This window comes from Psammomys obesus, unplaced genomic scaffold (genome assembly GCF_907164565.1).
Source record: "Psammomys obesus unplaced genomic scaffold, mPsaObe1.curated_primary_1811, whole genome shotgun sequence".
Lineage (NCBI taxonomy): Eukaryota > Metazoa > Chordata > Mammalia > Rodentia > Muridae > Psammomys > Psammomys obesus.
In genome coordinates, this window is record NW_026585690.1 from 4,507,183 (window position 1) to 4,531,357 (window position 24,175).

General features: G+C 38.1%; 1 protein-coding gene across 1 annotated transcript; it reads right to left on the reverse strand.

Moving 5' to 3' along the window:
- Positions 1-2,216: 2,216 nt before the first annotated feature.
- Positions 2,217-3,395, reverse strand: Cabs1 (calcium binding protein, spermatid associated 1). The gene has a single exon (XM_055595367.1). The coding sequence runs from the start codon at positions 3,393-3,395 to the stop codon at positions 2,217-2,219; it is 1,179 nt and encodes a 392-aa protein (XP_055451342.1).
- Between the last annotated feature and the right edge of the window lie 20,780 nt (positions 3,396-24,175).

Sequence of the window (24,175 nt, forward strand, 5' to 3'; positions counted from 1 at the left end):
GTGTGTTAACTCCCCACAGCCCCCCACCTCACCACAGAGGGGTGGTGAGGCCACACTCTTGCCCTGGGGCAGATCTCCTGGCACCCTTCCACTAGTGCTAGCTGTAATGTGTTGCCAGGATAGGAGGAGGGCCTGCATTTTTCTTATTTTTGAAAATAATTCACCCTGCCCTTTCTTCTGTCAAACCCTCCTACATACTTTTTTTTTCTTTTTGCTCTCATTCAAATTCATGTGCTCTTTTTCATTGTTACAGACCTACGTGTATAGGTACATACATATATATTCCTAAATATAACCAGCTCCGTGTGTATAATTGTGTGTTAACAGGGGTAACCATTTGGTATGGCACAACCAACTGGTGTGCGCTTCCATGGGGAAGATCATTTCTCCCCCTTTCAGCATTTAGTTGCCTGTAGTTCTTTGTGTAGGGTTGAGGCCTCGTGGTGGACTTTTCCTGTCCACTCAGAAATGTCTCCTGCTGTGATTCTTGTTGCAGTTCATGCTTTGGCAGTCACGTTGGTGAGACTTCCTGGGTGTTTCTCTTTGGGAACTACTTACACAACAAGGATAACACTCTTTTTTGTTGCCAAATATAAAGCAATTTTCTTCAATTTTCTTATTTGTTTGGGATTATATCTTAATTATTTTCGTATATACTTTTGACTATTCATTGTGTCAAATATGTTAATCTTTCGTTTTATATTTTGTTGTTTTATACTTATTTGGATTTATGACCTCATTTGGGGAAATACATTTTTTTTTCAAGTTTTAGAATGTATTTTAAGCAGTATTCCAATTTATTTTTTTCCCCAGGTACATGATTGTTTGAGAGAAAGTAATCATGACAGCCATAACCTCAAGTACTCTTTGTCTTATATTAAATGTTTGTATTTTAATGTGTTTTTTTTTTTTTTTAGTTTAAACACAGTATTATTTATCCCAGGCCAAAGTTTATTTAAATGCCCCCTCTCAGGTATGATATTTGCTATTTACACAGTATTTTGGCTTGTTTTAATTTCTTTACTTTTAGTAAAGTGAAATTATGGCTTTTTTTTAATTAAATTTTTATTTTTTTAATATTAGTTACAGTTTAATAACTTTGTATCCTAGCTGTATCCTGCTCCTTCATTCCCTCCCAATCCCACCTTCCCTCCCTCATCTTCTCCCTACTGCTTTCCAAGTCCACTGATAGGGGAGTACTTCCTCCCCTTTGATCTGACCCTAGCTTATCAGGAAAATTATGGATTTTTTTATAAAAGATCTATTTCTATTTTTGTTTAAGCAACAAATCTTAATTTTTCTTGTATGACTTTCTGTACCAGAATATCAAATATATCACATACACAGTAAATCAGTTGCTGCCAGAATGATTTATTGAGGAGAATCAGCACAGTGACAACAGAAACACTTGAAAAGTCTATCAGAAAAGAATGGAGATATGAATCCTTGAATTGCTATCCAACAGCCTAAGAAGAGTACAATATTCAACGTTTAAGATCTGAAAGAAATGACAGAAAATTCAGGATATAAATCTTAACAGGAAGAACATTATATGAGTTCATATTTATGTATTATTTTTCAACTGAATACATATATAAAACTAAAATTTTGTTTTAGATAGCATCAAATATGAGACAAGAAGTTTGTCTGATTTCTTATATTGCACATGGATGTTAAATAATTGCAAGGAAGCTTTAATTGTTCATGAGGGTTTCAAATATATATTATGTATATCTATTATGACTGAAGAGAATCACATTTGTGATATTAAGAAGAAAATGTTTAGAATAAGAGTTTCAGAAAACTTTTTAAGGCTTCAGAAATTTTTAGATGTTACTTGATTCTCTTTATGTCCTTAATTTCAGTAAATTATATTTGGGATTAACATATCATTAAATGTTGCAAGAAATGGGCTCCTTTACCGCTTGCTGTATTCATTGCCCTAAAATTTAGTATGGAAACTTTTCAGTGAGTCGTTACATAACCAAAACTGTGATATCTAGGAAGCAATGAGATTGTTGGTTTTAAAATTACCAGTGAATATATTTTGCTGCGTGACCTCTGTCTATGAGCATCTGTATTCTCTACATCTAATACTTGCCTTAAATCCCCACATTCTTTTTTCTGTTTTTTCTTTTAAAGATTTTTCTTGTTGAATGGCTTCTTAGACATTAAGACTATTTTTTAATCCATCGTGCTGTTCTAGGTGGCTGGTTTTACATCATAAGTTCATCGGGATCTTCTTTTAGCAGTTTGAAGATGCCGGAGTCAGTGGTAGAAAGATCCTCCTTGAGTTTAGGGGTATCTACAACAGAGGTCGCTGAAGGAAACTCCTCTGTGATCTCCTTTACTAAGTCTGTTGTATCATTTTCAGGCAACTCTCCTTCTGTTTTATCATCTGGCTCCTGCAAGACACTATCGGTTTCTAAGGCAGGTACAATGAAGTCATATCTGGATTCAACAGCAGTAAGCAAAACAGAATGGGACTCTGCCTCATTTGTATTCTCTTTCTCCACCCAAGTATCAACTCCATCAGCTGATTCCTCATCAGTTAAAGTATCTTCTGGGATATCTTTGGCTTTTTCAGCAGAGTTAGTAAGTTCAAACACAGTGATAAATTTTTCCTCTTCTGAGTCACTTAATTTAGTCACAGCTTTGGGGCTATCTTCTGAAACAATCAAGTCAATTTCAGTTACGTTCTCTTCTGCAACTTTGGTTATATCTGGGATGGTGGTGACCTCTTTCTCAGTAGGGGGAGAGATTTCAGACTCAGGGCTAAAGGAGTCAGTGTCCTGGGCAGCTCCATTGTCAGGTAAGAAAGAACTGATTGAGGAACTAACCTCAGTTTTGGTGTTTTCATCTGGAAGTGCAGAGGTGTCCTCTGCATCGACAGCGCTTTCCTCTAATGTGCCAGAGAGCTCAGTAGTGGATAGGACTTCTTTGTCTCCTGTGTCAATGGTAGGTGAATAGATGTCTTCTTTTGTCATGTTACTGGAAAAATCTAGTAAAGAAACAGTACCAACTGGGGATGAGATGTTTCCAGTTTTCACTGGCATGAAATTTTCAGTAATCAACTCCTTAGGTTTGGAGTTTGTAGTTTCAGTTGGAGGAGTCATTTCTTTCTCTGGAAGAGTGGTTGACTTCAGACTGGCCTCAATATCATCTTCTAATTTGAATTTTTCCTTTGTAGGTGTGAGCTTGTTGGCTGTAGCTGAGAAATCACCATCTGGTGTACAGTCATTCACGGAAGTGATGTGGTCTCCCTCAGAAGTAATAGTTGTTTCTGATTTAGGAATGGTAGTGTCAGCCCCAAAGAAAATGTCTGCTTCTGTTGGCGTCTTAGTGCTCTCTCTTGGGGGATGAGAATAAATTTTCGGTGATCCATCATCAGCCATGGGGCACAGGGACACTGAGCGCTCTCACAGGTCTTCCCTCTGGGCTTAGTGGCATCCCTGGGTTGGTGAGCAGTGATCAGTACAGTGACTAAAGCGCTGGTCATCATGGGGATTGTTACATCAATCACCCAGGTAATGACAAGGGCTCAGCTTGGGGGCTGTCTCTTGGCTGTCATTGGACATGTATTAGAATGAATATTAACGTTAGAAGAAAGGGTGTAGGGCTCTGATCATAAAATAAAAATCCATGCTAACTATTTTAGTTTTAGAAAACCTGGGATTTACCATATCTCTGCTTACAAATACATGCCTTCCGACATGGAGCTCATGCCCTTTGACACAGACATACTCAAGCTTGGTACTTTGTGGTTTAGTGTGGTCAGCGACGGGAACTCTGGATGATTGAAAGCTATCGGCATCTTTTTGAAATAAACTATTTTATTATTATAAACTATCAAATTGATTTATTATTTATTATTATTTAATAAATAAATAAGTTTATTTATTAAATAAACTATTTTATTATCAAGTAAGTGATGGTGTGTTTAATGCTCTTCTCTGAGATTCACAGTGCTTAAATACCTAAATTTTAAAGTGCTTTGGTAGTAAATAAAAATAAAGAAGATAACTATGTAGCAGAGACTAATCAGTTCTTTTCTTTTGAGAGGAAAAATTATTTTTTAAGTAATAATGATGATGATAACAATAATATTAACTTAGTAGACTGGTAAGGCTTTTTGTGTTAATTTGAGAAACAGTGTGTCAAGTTTTGTAGGTTTGGCTTTTTATATATTCTTACCACTTGCAAGTTATTGTTCCTACATCAGAAGACTTTGTGCTTGGAAGTTGCTCTTATGCGCCTAATTTCACAAAGCAAGAATCAAGAGTTGGAGTAACAGTAGCTCTCCTAGAAGATATCCAATTCAGATGAAATTTTCAAATGTTCTTATAGCAGGCAATCATGGCACAACTGACTTTAAGGTTTAGTGTATTAGATTAAGGGGAAAGAAATTCAATGTCAACATTTAAAGGCCAGTCTCTTGGCCCATGGATCAGAGGAAATGGAAAATTCAGACACACATTAATTGTGAAAAACATCGAGGGTATTAGCTTGAATGGTTGTCTCCATCCAAGGACAAAATAATTTTTGCATCAACTATGGACACAGCGCTCACAGCTTCCTCTCAGTTAATTGGCATGGCATAGATATGATACCAGGCTCTATAGACACACAAGAATAGTTTTGACAGTACACATTTTAAAAACATGAATAATTTCTCCAGAAATTCTTATGTACTTCAGGAGGTTGTCACTGCTGGTTTTGAAAGTGGTTCTTACTTTTTTTCTTGTGTTTTTGTTGTTGACTGATTGAGACAGAGTCTATCCATATAGCCTGGGTTGTCCTTGAATTCTGATCTTCCTGCCTTGGCCTCATTAGTGAGAGGATTATAGGTGCTCATTCCATACCACATCCCAGGGTCTTTGTTGATATAGGGAATGTTGTCAGTGTTGCAGAGAAAGAAGTCGGAAGATAGTTTAAGTTCAGGTTATTTGTTTTTAAATAGAAATATTATCAATTAGAGGAAGACACAGAATAAAGTCATCCTCTGAATTGGCTCATTTAAGGGAAGAGTTTTTTAATATCTACCAATCATTCAGTGTTTGTGAGTGAGTCTAAACTCAGGATAAGGTATAGTATACAGAGAAGACCTCATGTCGCTTTTGGAGAAAAATATTCGTTTTGGGGTTTTTTTTTTTGTCTTTTTTTTTTGCATATACAAAGTCAAAGTGAGCGAGCAAGCAAGAGAGTGAGCAAGCAAGAGAGAGGGAGAAAGAGAGAAGAGAACACTGATAATAGTCTTATATGATGTAATATTTGTGTGTTGAACAAAATTGGAAGCTTGTAGAAAATATTCTTTCATGAGCTAGCTATGCCAGATGAAGCCAAGAGCCCATCTTCTTTGATACTAAATTCAAATAGCATTTAATTTGCAGGATTGTTTTTGTAGTCACACCAACCATTCTGTTAAAAGGGTTGTTGTGAGATAGTCACACTGATTGTACACCCTCATTTCTCTTAAAAAGTAAGTGTTATTGTCATTAATCATACCTTCCAAGCCTTTCATTTTGAAAGGGCACTTTCTCCTGTGTATTATCCGTCAAAGTTCACAGAGTACTTGGTGAATTTTGACAGTCTTGAAATTGACTATTTTTTTTTTCAGGTAATACAGCATTCTCTCTTTATAGATCATTGTTATCACAGATATTACCTAACTTAAGGACAGACTTAATGACTATACATTAATTTTATCTTATATTAATAACAACCATGTCATAGTTGGAATCCATATTTGATCCATACTTGATCTTTGAAATGTTTTCAGGTTATATCTTCTATCAAGTCTTACTTTGGCAAAGATTGCTTGGTGCATGTGTTTCTTTTACTAGCTTGAATTTTGAAGTATTTTGCTCAGTGTTTATGTATTCTAAGTAGTAACTTCTTTTGGTTCATAATTAAATTTTTTTCTTCTGTGAAAAATGGAATATGTTAGCAAAAATGGGAGTACTCTTAATGAGTTCCTAGGAAGGCGTATTTATAGTTTCTTAGTACGATACACTTTGAAACTTTGGGAAGGTGGACATCATAATGATGGCCATTCTTGAGACTTCATTTACGCAAAGATTATCTTGAAAACTATCAGGAGATATTGCATGTACAGTTTTTACATTTTAAATAATTAGCTGGTTGACAAACAGAAACTCAACTAGACAACAGAATTCCTGTTTATAAAGAGTTTATACATTTTTGACTCAGCAAAGAAAAAAATGAGTTTCTAATTTTTTTCATTTTGTTTTTTTTATTTTCTGAAGGCAGGCTCTCACTATGTAGTTCTGGCTGTTCTAAAAATCACTATGTAGACCAGGCTGTTATTAAACTCACAGAAATCCCACCTGCCTCTGCCTTCCAAGTGAGTGATGGGATCAAAGGCCATGTACCATTACATGCATCTTAGTTACTAATTTTAACTGAATCAATTATCATGCATATAGAATTGCCAAAGGATGCTCAATGTCTTCTTTATTCAGAAAACAATTCCCATCTTCAGAGACACTAGAAAAGCCATCCCAATTGGAGTATTGTCTGCTAATAACTATGTTTTTGTTCTCTTTTCACTCAGTAATTGGAATATTGGGCACATGTCTCAGGAAGGATGTGCTGTTCTCAGGCATCACTGTTTCTTTGTTCACAAGAAAAGTATAAAATGTATAAGCTCTTTATACATTGAAGCAGTGTAGATATTTGAAGTAATTGTCTTTCTCTGTAACTGATGAATGTAATCTCTTAATACGTGTCTTCCTCCAAAGTCTTTGTTATCTTACAGTACAAAAGGGATTTCTTTTTTTTTTATTAATTACACTTTATTCATTTTGTATCCCCCCATAAGCCCCTCCCTCCTCCCCTGCCGATCCTACCCTCCCTTCCCTTTCTGCATGCATGCCACTCCCCAAGTCCACTGATAGGGGAGGTTCTCCTCTTCTTTCTGATCTTAGTCTATCAGTTCTCATCAAAAGTGGCTGCATTGTCCTCTACTGTGGCCTGGTAAGGCTGCTCCCCCCTCAGGGGGAAGTGATCAACGAGCAGGCCAATCAGATTATGTCAGAGGCAGTCCCTCTTCCCATTACTATGTAACCCAAAAGGGATTTCTTAAAAGCTAGTCATAGGTTTTCCTTCTCAACAATGAGTTCATGGATGATATTCTTACTTCCCGGTACATGAAATTCAGTACTTTCTCTTTTAAGATTGGCTATATTAAATTCCTTCTGAGAATCTTCTACTATCTCATGGGTAAAATGAAGATTCTTTACTAGGAGGTATGAATCTTCTCATGGAGTTGGTTTCATGAGGAACAGACCTAGCTGGCACAAATTCTTGAGAATGAAAGCTTAAATTATAGAGGCACTGATAGGATTTTTATTGACTGAGTTATCATTAGCACTAATGTTTTTATTCTCAAGATATGGACTCAACATTTTATAGAGGTTTTGCTTCCATTTAGATAACTATCATTTCTATTACATTTGCATCTATAAAGGACATAATTCACATTCAGTAGTCTTGCCCTGTAGAAGCTTTATTGTGTCTTATGTTATAACAGGAATTTTGTTCATCATGCTCATTAGGTGAAAAAAAAAAAAAAAAAAAGCAAAATAGAAAACTTGATGAAGTTTTTCTTATGATGGCTAGAAAATCAGTACTAAACCGCTTGTCCAAGACAACAGCAGCAGAAAATACATTAGGTTCAATATCAGCATTATTGTTGGAAAAGCCAGTGGCATCAGCTTGGGAAACAGGGTAGACTAAGGGGAAAAATTTTAAGATTATTTGATGTATAGTATTTTTTTTTCTTGTTCAGACAATTATAATTATGTAAACTGGATCTGAAAACAGGCTTTGATGCTTCTGGTATTAACATGTCAAGTGGTGTAGGCTTTTAACTTTTAAAATATTAAGCTACTTCTTCAGTAGTCTGTTAGCAGTTACAATGGGAGTTTCAGGCAATAGATTACATATATTCCTTAGAGTCATGGCATTTTCAGATTATAGAAGAATGGTCAATGTTACCATTGTTCTTATTGAGAGGATAGACCTTTGAATTAATGAAAGATATCTCTCATAAAAAAGGAATTAACATCTGTATTGATTAAAAAGTTTTTTTTTTTTAATAAAAATCAATGAAAAGCAGAACTGAAGGAGAAACATTGTAAATTAGATTTTCAGTGAAAGCAGATTTATTGGAGACAGAAGTATTTACTTTGTGGGCATAAAGTATTAGGCACTTTGGATTTCCTAAGAAAGCTATGATGTTATGACTATTTTTGAAAGCATGATTTAAAGTATCCAGTGTGATTCTGTGTCTGAAAACAAGAAAGATGGATCGGATCCTGTGAGTTTTCAGAAAGAATTGCATGTTACCATTAACACTTATTGTACTTTCTCCAAAGGATGTTTTATTTAAAAAACAAAACAAAACAAAACAAAACAACAAACAAACAAACAAAAACAGAAGGAAAATTCTGACTTCAATCAGTTAGGAAACAAACAGTGGATCTCTGACCTTTCGTACTGTCACAGTCATCAGTTCCTGGATGTCCACAGAATCATAATTAACATTTTTGTTTTCCTCTTGAGGAGCTACAGCTTACTAGCACTTTTGGTTTGTATCACTGAAGGCATGGCTTTTGATAGCGCACCTAAAGCATCAGCCGTGGTCTGCTATGTATGGTATCCATGTGTCTTTAGGGGAATATCTAAGTACGCTCATTTTAATAAAGAATTTTTTTTGCTTTACATATTAATTCAAAGACATAATTATCTGAATCACATTCACAATCACTGTCCTCAGTACAATATACTGAGGTCTTTTCCCAACAAGAAATGTCATCTATATTCTTCTAAGAAGGAAACGAAAAGGAATAAAAATTCCGTTTGAGGAGTTGAAATTAAGGTGAATAACATTCTTAAGAAAACCATCAGCTAGATAAGAGTTTGTGGTTGGCAGCTTCATGTTATTGGCCTGAACCTTTATTAGCATTGTTGTACTCATGATGAAACCAGGATAAAATGTTTCTTTTGAACCTTTTAGTCTTTTCTGCTTAGCAGAAGCAACTACCACCGTGGGAATGAATAGAGTAGCTTTAGTTGTATTTAACTCTTTTGAGTCAATTTTTTTATTATTTCCAAAAGTGTAGAATTTCTCTTCCATGACAGCCTTGTCACTACTGAAAGATGTACTAGCCTCAGATCCTGAGGTGGCACTTTCCTTTGCAGACCGACTGAGAGATGTTTGTTGGATGTAATGACTTATAAACTCAGTAGCTTCATTTATCTTTTTGTGTAGGTTGCTATTTGGGGGGCTATATTAAGTGAGAGGGCCATGCTTTGAGTTTCATTGCTGATGTCTCCATTTTCAGTGGTGAGAATGTTAGCTGCATTTATGATTTTTTTCTGTAAAAGTCATAGGTTCCTCTCTAGGAACAGGGGAGACTTGGGAGAAGGGCTTAGCAACTCTTGGCTCATTAATAACTTCCCAGTTCTGGTCAATTGAAGTCAAGCGTCCTGCTGTCGGTTCCGATACCTCTGACATCACTGCTGTATCAGATAACATGTCAGTGTCACCTAGAGAAACTGCAGTTCTCAATATTTTCTGATTGGGGATTAACAAAGACTCTAGTCTCATGTGCCGGATATCTTCTCCAGTAGGAACAGCAGTAGCCTTCCTTAGATTTAAAGGCAGGGACGTCAGAAGAAATAATGGTGGCGTTTGGTGGTGTTTTGGTGACATTTAGCAGATTTAAAAATGCTATTACGTTTGTTTCGATTATGCTCTTCCTAGCTTTATCAACATTTATATTATCTTTCATTGGAATGCTGGAATCTCTTCTTATAAAGGTAAGCATTGTTTCTGGGGTAAAGCTATAAGTGTTTAGGATGTTTTCCTCCATCTTTGTGTAGGGATTATCACAAAAATGTTCATCATTGTTGGAGTCATGATTACTGTTTGTTGCAATGATTTTTCCTTGAACTTCAGGATTAAATATTCCAAGCAGAGGTTTTGAGACTGCATTTTCGTGGCCCGTGGTAGCTCAGTAACCAAGTAGTTCTCCAAAGTAAGAGGAACACGGACTATTTCTAACAGGATCTCAAGGGCAGGCTGTTTGACCCCCGCCCCCTCAGGGGAGGAGCAGTCTGTTAGGCCACAGAGGAGGACTTTGCAGCCAGCCCTGAAGATACCTGATAAAACAGGGTCAAATGAAAGGGGAGGAGGTCCTCCCCTATCAGTGGACTTGGAAAGGGGCAGGGAGGAGACCAGGGAGGGAGTGTGGGGTTGGGGAGGGAATGAGGGAGCGGGATACAACTGGGACACAGAGTTAACAAAACTCCCAGTGATACATCCCAAATTTAAAACCTAAAAACTCCCAGGTCAATTACTGTCTCTTTAAGAGAGACTCTTAAACAGGCCCGGGAGCAAAAGACAGCCTACTGTGTGCAGGCTTAAAACTTAACATAACAATTAACATAAGAAAACTGGCTGCCTTACTGTCTAACAGGAGGGGTGCAGGAGCATGGCTTCCTTGTACTGTGACTGACTCAGCTCAGCTCAGCATCCATGGCGGGAAAGAAAGGAACTGGAGGCAGACAGACCTCTCTATACAGAGCTTGGCCTAAACTTCATCTAAAATAAAAATGCCATGGCAGAGGGTGTTTTAATCCTTTTTGGCTTTGTTTTGGTTGTCATAGTCACGGATCTGGTTGCAATGTGTTTAATGGTGATGGCTCTTCTCCATGCCTTCTCTGAGAAAGTTCAAGTAGAAAATGAGGGGAAAGCCAAGGAATGAAACACTAAGTTACAGACAATAGAAAGGGCACTCTTCCTAATAAAAATTAGATCAATAACGGCTAAAATTCAAAGCTCTCTGGCTGCAAGATACTTGTCAGCTCTTTCTGAATTCACTGAAAAAACTAAATTCTCCTAGGGAGGGACACCAGGTCATTATGGTCTGGGGACCTTCCTATAGCCAATCAATTCACAATAGTAGCATTTTGACCAATAGATGCTTGCCAGGCAGGAATCGCCCCTGCCTTGGGCATGCTGGGAGGGACCAGAATCTATATATCACCCAACTAACTTGGGCACAGCAAGCTCAGCTCCCACCGCTTCGGTGGTGGGGGGTGTGGGCCCAAGCTGCAGCTTGTGATTTACAATAAAAAGAACCTCATGTATTTACAGCCGAGTCTAGTTGTTCCTGGTCTTTTGGGATGTTTTGCCCAGTTCATGAACCCCAAAGGTCTAGTTATTCGTGAACTGAGCGCACCAGGCCATTCTGGTGTCCCTCCCTAGGGGGATGGTTCAGTTTTCTAGCAACTGTATCTCTAGTGGGTGGGGAAAGAATGCAGTAAGGCGGTCCTTTCCCTCAGGGCATTACTGGACTTCTCCACTGACCTATTTCAGGCCTTAATTAATAATAGCTGCTAATTTTTAATCTTTTGGTCTCTCAATTTCCATCTCTGATCTCAAGCTGTACTGAAGAGAAACTAATAAAAAATTGTGTGGTACTGGCATAGAAACAGTCTGGTGGATCAATGGAATCAAATGAATACCCAGAAATGCACCCACACACCTATGGATAATTGATTTTGACAAAGGAACCAAAACCACACAATAGAAGAAAGATAGCATCTTCAATAAATGGTTTAACTGGATGTCTACATGTAGAAATATGCAAATATAACTATATTTATCACCCTGCACAAAACCCAAGTACAAGTGGATCAAAGACCTCAACATAAAACCCGATGCACTAAACTTGTTAGAAGAAAAAGTGGAGAAGACCCTGGAACTCATTGGCACAGGAGACAATGATGTTTTATTTACAAATTTTTCTTAAGATAACTTATAATCTAAGTTCATTTTCCGTCATCAATTTTTAGTTTTTTAAAATAATGTTATATTAAAATACTGAAATAAAACTTACTGGAAAGGAAATCACAAAACTCAGGGTGGTCACAGTCAGGATCAAGATCCTCATCTCATCTTGCTAGTAATTCCCTGCAATGAAGTTCCCATTGAGTTGTATTATATAGAAACAGAAACTTAAAAATATCCGAAATATGTCAGGAGATGGTGGTATACACCTTTAATTAAAACAAACAAACAAAAAAACACCATAAAAAACAAAGTACACCACCACCACCAAAACAAAAACAAACAAACTCCAACCCAAAAATAATTTATGTATATCGTACTGTTATTGACATTAGGTAAGATATATGTTTAATAGCATGGACATGCGTAAGTACTTTTGGTCCTTTGACAGAAATGACAGTGTGGGAATATAGTGCTGTGATGAACACCCTCTAGCCAAAGAGAGGAAGAGAATTTGTCTGTTTCTGTATCTTTATAGAAAAAATATCAAGGAGTCAAACATATGGCTTGCAAACACATTTTCACCAAAATTCTTCAGGGTGAGCCTTACCTTATAAATTCACATTTATTTTCATGTTAATATCTTGAATTTGTTGCATTTTCTTTTTAGAAACCGCTTAGATAAAAATTAAGGAATCTATATTCAATCAGAGTTAAAGCCTATACAAAAGGGTTACCAGAAAAAGAGGATGTTTGAAGAAATAATTGATTTAAAAGTTTTGATTTATTCAGTATTTACCTTATAAAGACTCCCATTTATTAATTTTTAATTTTTTCCTTTTCCTCAGCTACTTCTGGCTTCAACTTACGAAGAGGAATCTAGACTGAGAAGGTGTAAATTTGAAGAAGAAACAGAGGCCCTTGGGTTTTGTTATTGGGAAGGAGGTTGGATGACAGTGTATGGTGGGTGTGGTGTGGTGTGGCAGGGCAGCAAGGCTGTGGGTCAAGTCTAAGAGATTGGTTCTGAGCTAATCCCAAAACAAAAGAAAGAAAAGGGATTGTCTACTGGCTTTTAATTTCATGGTGCAGACACAGAGTGAGGCTATCTCCAAATTTACAGAGGCAAAGCTCAACTTTTAAACACTATGAACTCTTTAAAACACCAACTCTCTGGCTTCCAGTGCCAGTTTCCTTTTTAAAAATTGCTCCTTTGCCTGTCCTTGACAAAATTTAATATACTGTAGTGACATTTTAGGAGTACTATCATTTACTAGTTTACATGCTTTAATAGACTTTATAGACTATTGTTTTCCTAAGAGCAGGATTATGATTAGCTCAGTTTCTGAAAAAAATATGTTTAAAATGTTGAGACCTCCATCAGAGAGATGCAAATCAAAACAACCCTGAGATTTCACCTGACACTCATCAGAATGGCTAAGATCAAAAACTCAAGTGACAACACATGCTGGAGAGGTTGTGGAGAAAGGGGAACCCTCCTCCATTGCTGGTTGGAATGTAAATTTGTACAACCACTTTGGAAATCAATTTGGCATTTTCTCAGACAATTAGGAATAGTCCTTCCTCAAGATCCAGCTATACCACTCCTAGGATTATATCCAAAAGATGCTCAAGCACACAACAAGGACATTTTCTCAACCATGTTTGTAGCAGCTTTATTCGTAATAGCCAGAACCTGGAAACAACCCAGATGTCCCTCAACGGAAGAATGAATACAGAAATTGTGGTACTTTTACACAATGGAATTCTACTCAGCAATTAAAAACAAGGAAATCATGAAATTTGCAGGCAAATAGTGGGACCTAGAAAAGATCATCCTGAGTGAGGTATTCCAGAAGAAGAAAGACACACATGGTATACTCATTATAAGTGGGTACTAGACCTATAAGATAGGATAAATGTACTAAAATCTGTACACCTAAAAAAGATAAACAAGAAAGAGGACCCAGGGTAAGATGATCAATCCTCACTTAGAAAGACAAATGGGATGGACATTGGAAATAGGAGAAAACAAGTAACAGGACAGGGGCCTACCACAGAGGGCCCTTGAAAGACTCTACCTAGCAGTGTATCAAAGCAGATGCTGTGGCTTATAACCAAACCTTGGGCAGAGTGAAGGGAATCATATGAAAGAAGGGAGAGTTACTATGATCTTTAGAGGATAGGAGCTCCACAAGTACCTCATATATCAGGGAACAGGGGTCTTTTATGAGACTGTTTCTCCAACCAAGGACCATGTATGGATATAACCTAGAACCCCTGCCCAGAGAGAGACCATCGCAGCTCAGTATCCAAGCAGGTTCCCTAGTTAGGGAAACAGGGACTGTCTCAGACATGAACTCAATGGCTGGCTCTTTGACTCCGCCCCTCCCCCCCCGGGGGGGGGGAGGAGGAGCAGCCTTGCTATAGGCTACAGAAGAGGATTTTGGAGCCAGCCCTGAAGAGACCTGATAAGCTAGGATCAATGCAGGGGGAGGAGGACCTAGAGAGGACTTAGAGAGGGGCAGGGAGGAGATGATGGAGGTAGGGTGGGATTGGGAGGGAATGAGGGAGGGGCCTACAGCTGTGGTACAAAGTAAATAAACTGTAATTAATATAAAAATAATAAATAAAATACAAAAAATGTTGAGACCTGCTTTAGCTTTTAACATAGCATAATTGTATACCTCCCCCCTTTTTAGTCTCTATCTTGATTAAAGAGTGAAAGTGGGCTCTGCCTTCCAGTGATTATGTCTCTAAAGTTTTATTTCTCAAACTGTGTATACTTTCTTAAGTGGACACTCTGCAAAGTCCCCTGCTGGTAGAACCAATCAAATTAAATTAAAGGTCAGTTAGAAACGCTCTTTTTTTTTGTATCTTGGTTTTTCTTGATTTCTTGGTTTGTTCTTGGTAAGGTCTAGATCTTTGGTGACTCAGAAAAGAGAAACTGGACCTGGATGAGGTTCTTGTTTCAAACTGGCCGCCTTCCTGAGCTCATGAAATAAAGTTTAGGCTTCTGTATCTGAAATGAGTTTTCTTGGCTTCCATCCCAACCTAGAGGGCACTCAAATCCGTAACTTGTAACCTGTTTTGAGTACCTCCATGCTGTGTTTTGGAAATCTGTTTTACTGTACCGGTACCAATCTGAGACCCAAAAGAGGAGAGCTGGATGAGGCAAAACTTCTGGGGTCTGAGGAGGTCTGAAGATGTTCCAGCCCCTCTCTGGTTCCCTTTCGGGGAACATCTGGTTCTGGTTCTGGGTCTGTCTGAGCCTGTCAGTCTGTATCTTAGTTTTGTTTAACTGCATGATTGCTGCTCTGTGCTTCATATTCTGGGAAAAAGGCCAAACTTCTTTTGCTGGTTGGTTAACCCTTGACTTAGTTTTAACTCATTTCAAGTCCTGCACCTGCAGCCAGGAGTCTAGCACAGCTGGAGAAGGCCCTGTCTTTCTCCTGGATCAAGCTGCCAGCAAGTCTAGAGCTGCCTGATCTATACAGGCAGCTCTTAAATGGGTACCAGCAGCTTCTCAGCTTCTCTGGGAAGGAAGCTAGTCCTGCTACAAAGCCTCTATGCCCATGACAGTTGGATTCAAGAAGTAGCAAGGTGCTCCTCCCTCAAAATTACAGCTGGGGCTAGAAAAAAAGTAGTCTGTTGTAAATATATTAGTATACATATGGCCATTATGTGTTTGTTTCTGACTGGCCTTAAATATATGAATTTGCTATGTTCTGTATATCTTGATCATAGGTTACTGACTTATAAATTATAAATTGATATGGTTAAAAATATAAAAAAGTTAACTTAAACTGGTAACTTAGGGTTGGAGCCATTCTGAACAAGTAGCATGGACCAAGCAAAGAAACTGGCCTCCAAAGATACTTTGGATAAATGCCTTTATTCATATATGTTCTTGGGAAATAGATAAATAAACAAAAACTACCTCTGAAGCACATTGGACTTACATGCCTGATCTTCCTATGCTTAACTTTGTTAACTGGGAAGAGAATAATATTTGTGTTTAGGTCAATATATTTTAGGACTTGGATGTCCCTGTTCATGATTCTATTGTTTCTTAGGCAAAGATGCTTGTATAACAATTTGACTATTGATGTTCAGGCTCAACATGCTAAAATAGTAACTATTGAACACTCAAAATTAGTTGAATCAGCCTTCGTCATCATCACATTAAAACCTAGCAAAAATCATATTGATCATTATTTTCTGTTTCTAGTTGGACTTCTAAACTATGGTCTGTAGGAATATTTCAAATAATTTTGTTATTGGCTCTCCTGGGAAGCATAACAGCCTTAAAAATGCTGTTATATATGCATTAAAGATTGACTAGCATACTCTGAAATTAAAAATAAAGGAAGAAAACCACAGGGAAGCATGGGATTGGTCTGCTCTAGCCTCCTGGAGAAACAGATGTAGTAGGCTTTTCAGGTTAGAGTCCATGGCTCCTGGGGTACTATGTGTGTCTCAATTCCTGAAAAACCATGGCGCTCCCTAGGACACTGAAGCATTCTGCCAGCTTTGTGTTTCTTTGTGTTCCCTAGAAGCACACAAATGCTTGACAAGACAATTGGTCTTAGACATCAATCTTGTATACCTGGTGGAGGTTGCAAATATCACTAAATCCTAGCATCTACCACCACAACAAAGATATGTATAAAAAGTTACAACATTAAAAGGAAAATAAAAAAACACTGGCTTATGTGGTCTACTCAAGCTAAGGATATATGTTTGACCTCTTTGTTTTTACTAGCATTATTAGAGCTGCTTATTTTATTTTTTTCTAATAAACTGGGTCACACAGTTAACTTCTGTTTGTATGATAATCAAGGAAGTTTTCAGTCTCATATTCAGAGATCTTGATGCTGAATGAACTTCAGTTCAGCAATTGTCATTTTATTCTGGAATGTTAAAGATGTTTGAGACACACGGGTTGGTTGTTGGTTGTATGATTGTATTTTTTGGAATATTCATGACTACCCCTATGAGCCTGATTGATTATCAATATGGGCTTTATTTGGCCTTCTCTATTTGTTTTTAAACTTAAATAAAAATAACTAAATTATTATAGACTGTTGAGGATAACTAAGAAATCAAGCTGAGGGTCAGTCACCTTATAGATGATCAAATCTTTTAGTGTGTTCAAAAGCATATTTATAATGAAGTCATACTAAGAACTGATGCAGTTCATTATAAGATTAAGCTTTATCTAGGCTTTTGCTTAATGCATTCATGATTAAACCCAGGATGAGTGACCAAGTATAAACACAGTTTGTTTGGCTCAGCTATACTTAAAAAATAGATGGTCTTTGGACACATCAGAAATCTGCTGAATATGGCATTTAAATGTTTAATTAAAAAAAAAAACAACAAAAAGCTTACTATGACAAAGACCCCAGCTCCTAGCGGTGACCCTAAGGTCTCTAGAAAAATAAATTGGGCACCAATGACTCCACCTGGATTGTGGTATGCTAGTCATTGTGCAAGACAATAGAGTCCATGTTAGAATCCCCCCTTCCACTTGCCAGGTACCCCATATGAAGACCGAGCCACCCGTTGGCCACATATGACAGACAATGGGGATGGGGAAAAAACTGCAGGGAAAAGGCTTCAAGAGAAGTCTTACATGGTATTTTGGAGTCATCTGACCTTTTGCCCTCCATTCCTGCATTATGGGGTATACTTGTGTGTGTGCATATGTATATACACACACGCACAGAACACACACACAAATATAATGTAAGAAAAAACATGATTTAAAATAATTTATTGAACAGAAGCTGAGGAAGTAAAAGCGAACACATTTAGAAAGTGAGTGGCTGAAAGAAGCACGATTTCTGGAATGATTTCACTCTGCAGCAAGATGGCAATACATTCTTGAAGCGACATCAGCAAACATTAGATGGGCAATTAAATGTAGAGAAATTTTAGGACATAAACATGATCAGAGTAGGTCACAGTACCATAGTCATTAAGGCAGTGTTTCAGTCTTGCTATTGTCTATTTCTTCTATTTCTTATGGATTCTGTTCTGTCTAGCCCCCAGAGGCCCTCTACCTTCCTGATCACGGATGATTCTGTTAGAGTAAATCATACTTTCTCATGTTTTATATTTAGAATATAGCCTGTCACATCTACCTCATCATATCAAAGGCCTTGCCCAGGATGATTACTATCTTGAATACTATATCCACATAGCAGTAACAACCACAAAACCTTAAATAAAATTTGTGGATATATTTTATGGTAATATTCTTTTGGAATAGTTGTAGAGCTGCTAGTTTAATCTTAATAGTTTAATTTTTTTATCTTTCTAATGTTAAAATTGAAACTAGAGCCTCATGCCTGCCTGGGAAGTGCTCTACTGCTAAGCCACATCTGTAGTTCTATCTCAGAGCTTTACACAATGGGTCTATAATGAGTAGATCTTTACTCTATTGTAGCTCGAGTCTTCAAATTTTCCTAGATTGTATTTTCTTCTGCATGGATTTGCTTTATTAATAATTACACACCATCATTTCTATCCGACATTAACTTTGGTCTAATTCTTATTAAAGTTGTCTAGAGTAACTACAATTCCTTTACTGTGAATTTCTCATTCTTGTGTTTGAGCTTATATACACAAAAGTATTTCTCTGTCTGAAGTTCCCCAGAAGACCCAGAGGCCAAGTCTTATTATATTTAGCAGCTCATCAGATAACACCTTTCTATGCATTCACTGGGAATATTGTTGAAAAGTATAAGGTATGTGTGTCTGTCTGTCTGTGTATATATGTATGTGTGTGTGTGTGTGTGTGTGTGTGTGTGTGTGTGTACATACATGTATGGTGCATATGCACGTATATATGTGGGCTCATATCTGTGGGGGTGTGCAAATGGACAAATGTTTGTAGAGCTAAGATTGCTGTCAGGTGTCATCTTCCTTGATTGAGAGTCTCAACTGAGGTCTCTCAATTGAGCTCAGGTCTTGCCAATTTGGCCAGCCAATATGCCACCATGATGTTGAGGTTGTTGGTGAACCATTATACCTGCCTAACTTGTATGTGAGTGTTGGAGATCTAAATTTTAGTCCTCATGCTTGTGGGACAAATGTTTTCCTTGTTGATCCACCTCAAAGGGCTTCAAAGTATTGTTTCTGAAATGGTAGGTAGAGCTCAGCGATTACTCTTTTAAGAAACTAAGTGATTATGTTTCAACAATCTATTCAGCCATTTTTGGGATCACTTTTTTTTTTTTTTTTTTGGGATCACCTTTCTTAAACCCTGAAAGCTGACTTAAGTATTAAGACCTGTGGATTCTAGTCTTGATTTTGTCACCATGCATTCTGCAATCAAACATATCCAACACTCCTACATCTTTGAATGCAAAATCAGAGTAATGGATCTTTATAAAATGCAAAGTCAAATGTAGTCTTACTAGTAACCAGAAACAATTCAAAGTGTTTGAGGACACGTAGAACACTACTAGATTTCTTCATCTATTTCCTTTGCATGAGATAATTTGCAGTCGCCCAGATGTTTGCATTCGCCCACAAGAGTTGTGCTGGCAGTAGCATTTGTATCTCTAGGGGAAGTTTTAGCCACACTGGTATTTGTGTCTGTTGCAGAGGTTGCGACAATAGCTCTCTAAAGTGTTGTGGTCACAGATTCAGCAGCTGTGGTGGTAACTGTGGATGCGGAGTTTGTCTCTGGGGTAGTGGAACCAGGCCTATTGATGACACCACTCTTAGTGAAAGCTACAGGAGCTGTGCCAGTTGCTGTCTCGGTGGTTCTCACATGCACTTGGGTTGTGGTTTAATTGTTTGTGCTATTTGTTGTTTGAGTGACAGCTGTAGTCACTGATTTGGCAGAAGCATTTGTGACCGTGATAGATGCACTACCAGTAGAATTTGGTGCACTTGTGGTGCCTTGTAATGCATTTGTGGCAGAACCAACAGGAACATTGGGAGAAGTTCCAGATATTTCTGTAATGGCAGGAGCAAGAGGTATGGCTGTGCTACCTGATGACCATGTGCTGCCATTGGTGGTAGCATCCGTCACTAGAGTAGTGAAACGTGTTTCGTTGGTGGCTCCAGTAAGCGCAGAGGTGGTGACTGTAGCTTTGGTGGTAGCAGTGACAGGAGGTGTGGTGTTTATGCTTGTTGAAGTTTTAGTGGCAGCTTCAGTGGTAGAATCATTCCTGGCTGGGGTGGCAGCACTATCTTCGGTACTTGCTTCAGGTTCTAAGCCCTGTGTGGTAGAATCAGATGCGTTGGTGGCCACTGTGTCCATGGAAGTTGTGGGATTGGAAACAGTCCCTTGGTACGTGGATTCTCCTGGAGGCTTCATGGATGTGGTCTCTGGTGCTGAGTTAGTGGTTGATGCCACTAAGGTGGTAGTGGCAATCACTGGGGTTGTGCTTGACCTCTCAGTAGTAGTGGTACTTGCTCTGGTACTAGAAGTCTTTGGGTTAGGTGATGTTAGACATTTTTTAGTAGGTGTTTCTTGTTCACTGATAGAGGCATTGAACAATTTCTCTGTTAAGGAAAGTAGTCTTTTCGCTTCTTCAAAGGTTTTAAGTGTGTTCTTCATGTCATGTTTGGTGTATCTGGTTTTGGGTTTGCCTAACTTCTTTATTACAGATGAAGTTTGTATGTTCAGAAGTGACAGTTTAGACTTAGTCTTCCTAATATGTTTCTTTATAGCCCGTCTAGAAGCTCTCTGCTTTTTCCTTTGCTTTCGTTTCTCCTTTCTGGACCTACGTCGTTGTTGTTTTAGGGATGATTTATTTTTTTTGAGTTTCTTTTTTATAGCCTTTGTACCACGTGCCCGATTTTTCTTTTGCTTCAGTCTCTTCTGTTTGGACTTAGATGGTTGTGCTTTGGATGACCTAGATGAGAGTCTTCCCGAGGTTTCTAAAGATTTCTTTCCAGGAATAGATATTCGAGTAGCTGATCTAATCATAGGTTGCTTTAACTGTCTATTAGCAGGTCTAGAGTCATCTGATCTTTTCTTTCTTCCTAAGTTCCTAAGCTTTGAAGACCACTTCTTAGCCTCATTTTTAATCTGTGTACCAACCTTAGAAAAGAAATTCTCCGAGTTTTTAGCATTGAAGAGTGATGAGGAAACCCTTTGGGAGAATCTCTTGATAGGTGAGGAGGCAGAGTCATGAGATAAGGATGAACGATGTTTGCCATGCTGTATAGACTGAAATCTGCTTTGCAATATCTTGGAAGTAGAGCTTTGGAGGGGTTGGCTGTTGATTTCATTTTCTATTACCTGTTCCCATGACTTCTGACTCTCACTGAACTACAGGCAAAGAGAAGATATGACCAAATGAGATAATTAATCAATTACTTTAGTTTTCTCATTCTTGTTTCAGGAGATGATCTACCATTTTGTTTAGGAGGAACTATGACTTTTTTTTTTTAACCATGGAACAACCTGAAACATCGTGTTACATATAAGACATAAGGCAACATTATAGACTTTACTACATACTCTCCATGTAAGATTCAAATAGCAGCTACCGGTAGCTCAGAAAATCTTTATGAAAACTTCAAAAACAATCTTCACACATTCAAGTGGTTCACAGAAACGAATGAGCATGGAATTAGCAGTTATGGAATAGCAATCTCAGTTTGAGAATTCTACACATATCCTTCCTCACGCTGACATGGTTCTAAACAACTGTTTCCCTGGGATGCTAGCTTCTAAATGGTGGAAAAGAACTGGAGATGTTTATCTATGTCCCTGTTGTTCCTTGACACTTTTCACGATCTTGCTCCAGCCTCACCTTATAGAGAACATTGGGAGAAATTGCATTGCTATACCACTTTCAGTTAGGTAGAAACGGAAGCAAGGTGGAATTTATAGCAGGCAGGACTGTGAGGAGTGGGTGAAACAAAACATTGTCAAGGACACTGATACTTCTGATCCATGGAGATGGCAAAACTTGGACCAGAAACTGTCAACCCCAGCTTGTTCCTCTAGAACTTTTACAAGTTAGGATTGCTGTTCTATAGCCTCCCAACAGAGTTCATCTACCACTTCTTCTTAGTGCTGTGCAAAATAAACTCGCCGTGTTTCTGGGTTGCATAGTAGTGCCCTTTATTAGAGTGAACATAGCCCAGCCAGCCCCAGCTTTTCTGTTTGTTTTCTGTTGTTTCTTCAGTGTCTGCCATTTCTTCATTCCCTCATTGTTTCAGTCAGGTTTCCAGGATCAATTCATGTGGAATCCAGCACAGCACAGGACACTGTTAATTAGTTCTCTTTTTCTCTCCAGCTTGGTTTTTTGAGTAGATACCACCCATTTGCATACACTACCTGTTAGGCTAAGCTGGCTGCTTTCAGAAACAGGATGGAAATTTCAATGTGACTTGAATCCATAGATAACTAGTTTCTGTATTCAACCTTTAAAGCTCCCCTCTTGCCCTCAAGACCAGGCCTTTAAAAGGAGGTTTCTGCCTTTATAAATTTTACATAAAATAAGGTGTAAATCTGTTTAACCAAGGAGGTCCAAGTGCATAAAAGGTCTTTATACCTTTGCACTAATAATACAGATGTCTGTATCCATGCACTAGAAAGAAGCATGAACACTTCTGCCTGGGAAGCAGGTAGGCTGACTCCAGATCTTCACTTCATGCTGCTCTTCTCCAAGTTTAGTTCCCCAGTCTCATCTCCAGCTTTAGAGCAGGCCACCTGTTGCAGCCTCCTGTCCCCTGCCTCTCTCTCCCCACCTCCAGTGGTTCACACAGATCTTTTTTCTCAAACTTACTTCCCTACGCCCATTGTTTTATCTCAGCTTCCAATTTCAGAAGACCTTCCCTGGAAACCCACAGGTCTACTCTAGGCAGGGAAGCAAGTAGTTTAATGGCAGATCTTTGCCTATCCCTTCTCTCTTCCAAATTCAACCCCCCCAGTCTTATCCCCAGCTCTGTAGAAGATCATCTGTCTTTCCCTCCTCTCTACCCCCATCTCCAGCAGATCACCCAGGTTTCCTCCACTCTTCCTCCCCACTCATCCTATTTTCCCAGACCCTAACTCCAGTAGGCATTTCCTGGGAATCTTCATGCCATAAAAGTAAGCTGAATAATAAAAGGGCTTCTAGAGGTATCACAATTCCTGACCTCAAATTGTACTACAGAGCTGTAGTAATAAAAACAGCTTGTCATTAGCACAAAAACAGACATGTTGATCAATGGAATAAAAATCAAAGATGCAGGCATAAACCCACACACCTGTTGATACCTAATTTTTGATAAAAAAGCCATAAGCACACATTGGAAAAAAGATAGCACCGTAAAAAAATGGTGCTGGTCAAACTGGATGGCTGCATGTAGAATACAAATATATCTATACTTATCATCCTTCATAAAGTTTAACTTTAAGTAGATCAAAGACCTTAATTTAAAACCAGATAAACTGAACCTGATAGAAGAGAAAGTGGGAAATAACCTTGAATGCATTGACACAGGAAAATACTTTCTGAACAGAACGTGGTTAGCAATTAATAAGACACTAAGGTCAGCAATTAATAAATGGGAGCTTGTAAGGACACCATCTTTAGAAAAAAGCAGCAACCTTCAGAAAGAGAAAAGATTTTTACCGACTACACATCCTGTAGAGTCTAATATCCAAAATATATAAAGAACTAAAACTAAAACAAAAAAACCCCACTAGATATCAAGAAGACAACCCAATTAAAGAAATATTAAGCATCCTTAGCCATCAGAGAAATGCAAATCAAACTACTTTGAACTTTCATTTACACTCATAAAAATATCTAAAATCAATAAAACAAATGACAACTCATGCTGATGAGGATGTGGAGTGAAGGGAACACTCCTCTATTGCTGATGAGACTGTAAACTTTCACAGCTGTGGAAATCAATGTTCCTCAGAAAGGTGGAAATTGATCTTCTCCAACATCAAGCCATACCACTTTTGAGTATATTTCTAAAGGATGCTTCACCTTCCCACAGATACCATGTTCCTTGCTACTGTTAATAATCTAACATTGGAAACGAAGTGTGTGTCCCTCAGCAGAAGAATATGCAAAAAACAAGTGTAGTATATTTACACAATGGGCATTACTTAGCTGTTAAAAAAATAAAATCATGATATTTGCAAGTAAACACAAGTGGAGCTTGACAAGTGGAACTTGAGTGAGGTATCTCTGTCCCAGGAACAGAAATATGGTATGTGGCATCCCAGGCTGTGGCCAAGGTTGTAGGTTGCTCTCCACAAACTGACAGTAAAGCCTCATTGTTGAAAACAACACCTACACAACTCATTGAACATGGGAAAGTCGAGCTGGTGCCTACACAGAGCCTTCACCCCTATGTTATATCATCTTTGGCACAGAA

Coding starts and splice junctions, on each gene's coding strand:
- Cabs1 (XM_055595367.1), bottom strand. CDS start 3,395: ATGGCTGATGATGGATCACCGAAAATTTATTCTCATCCCCCAAGAGAG.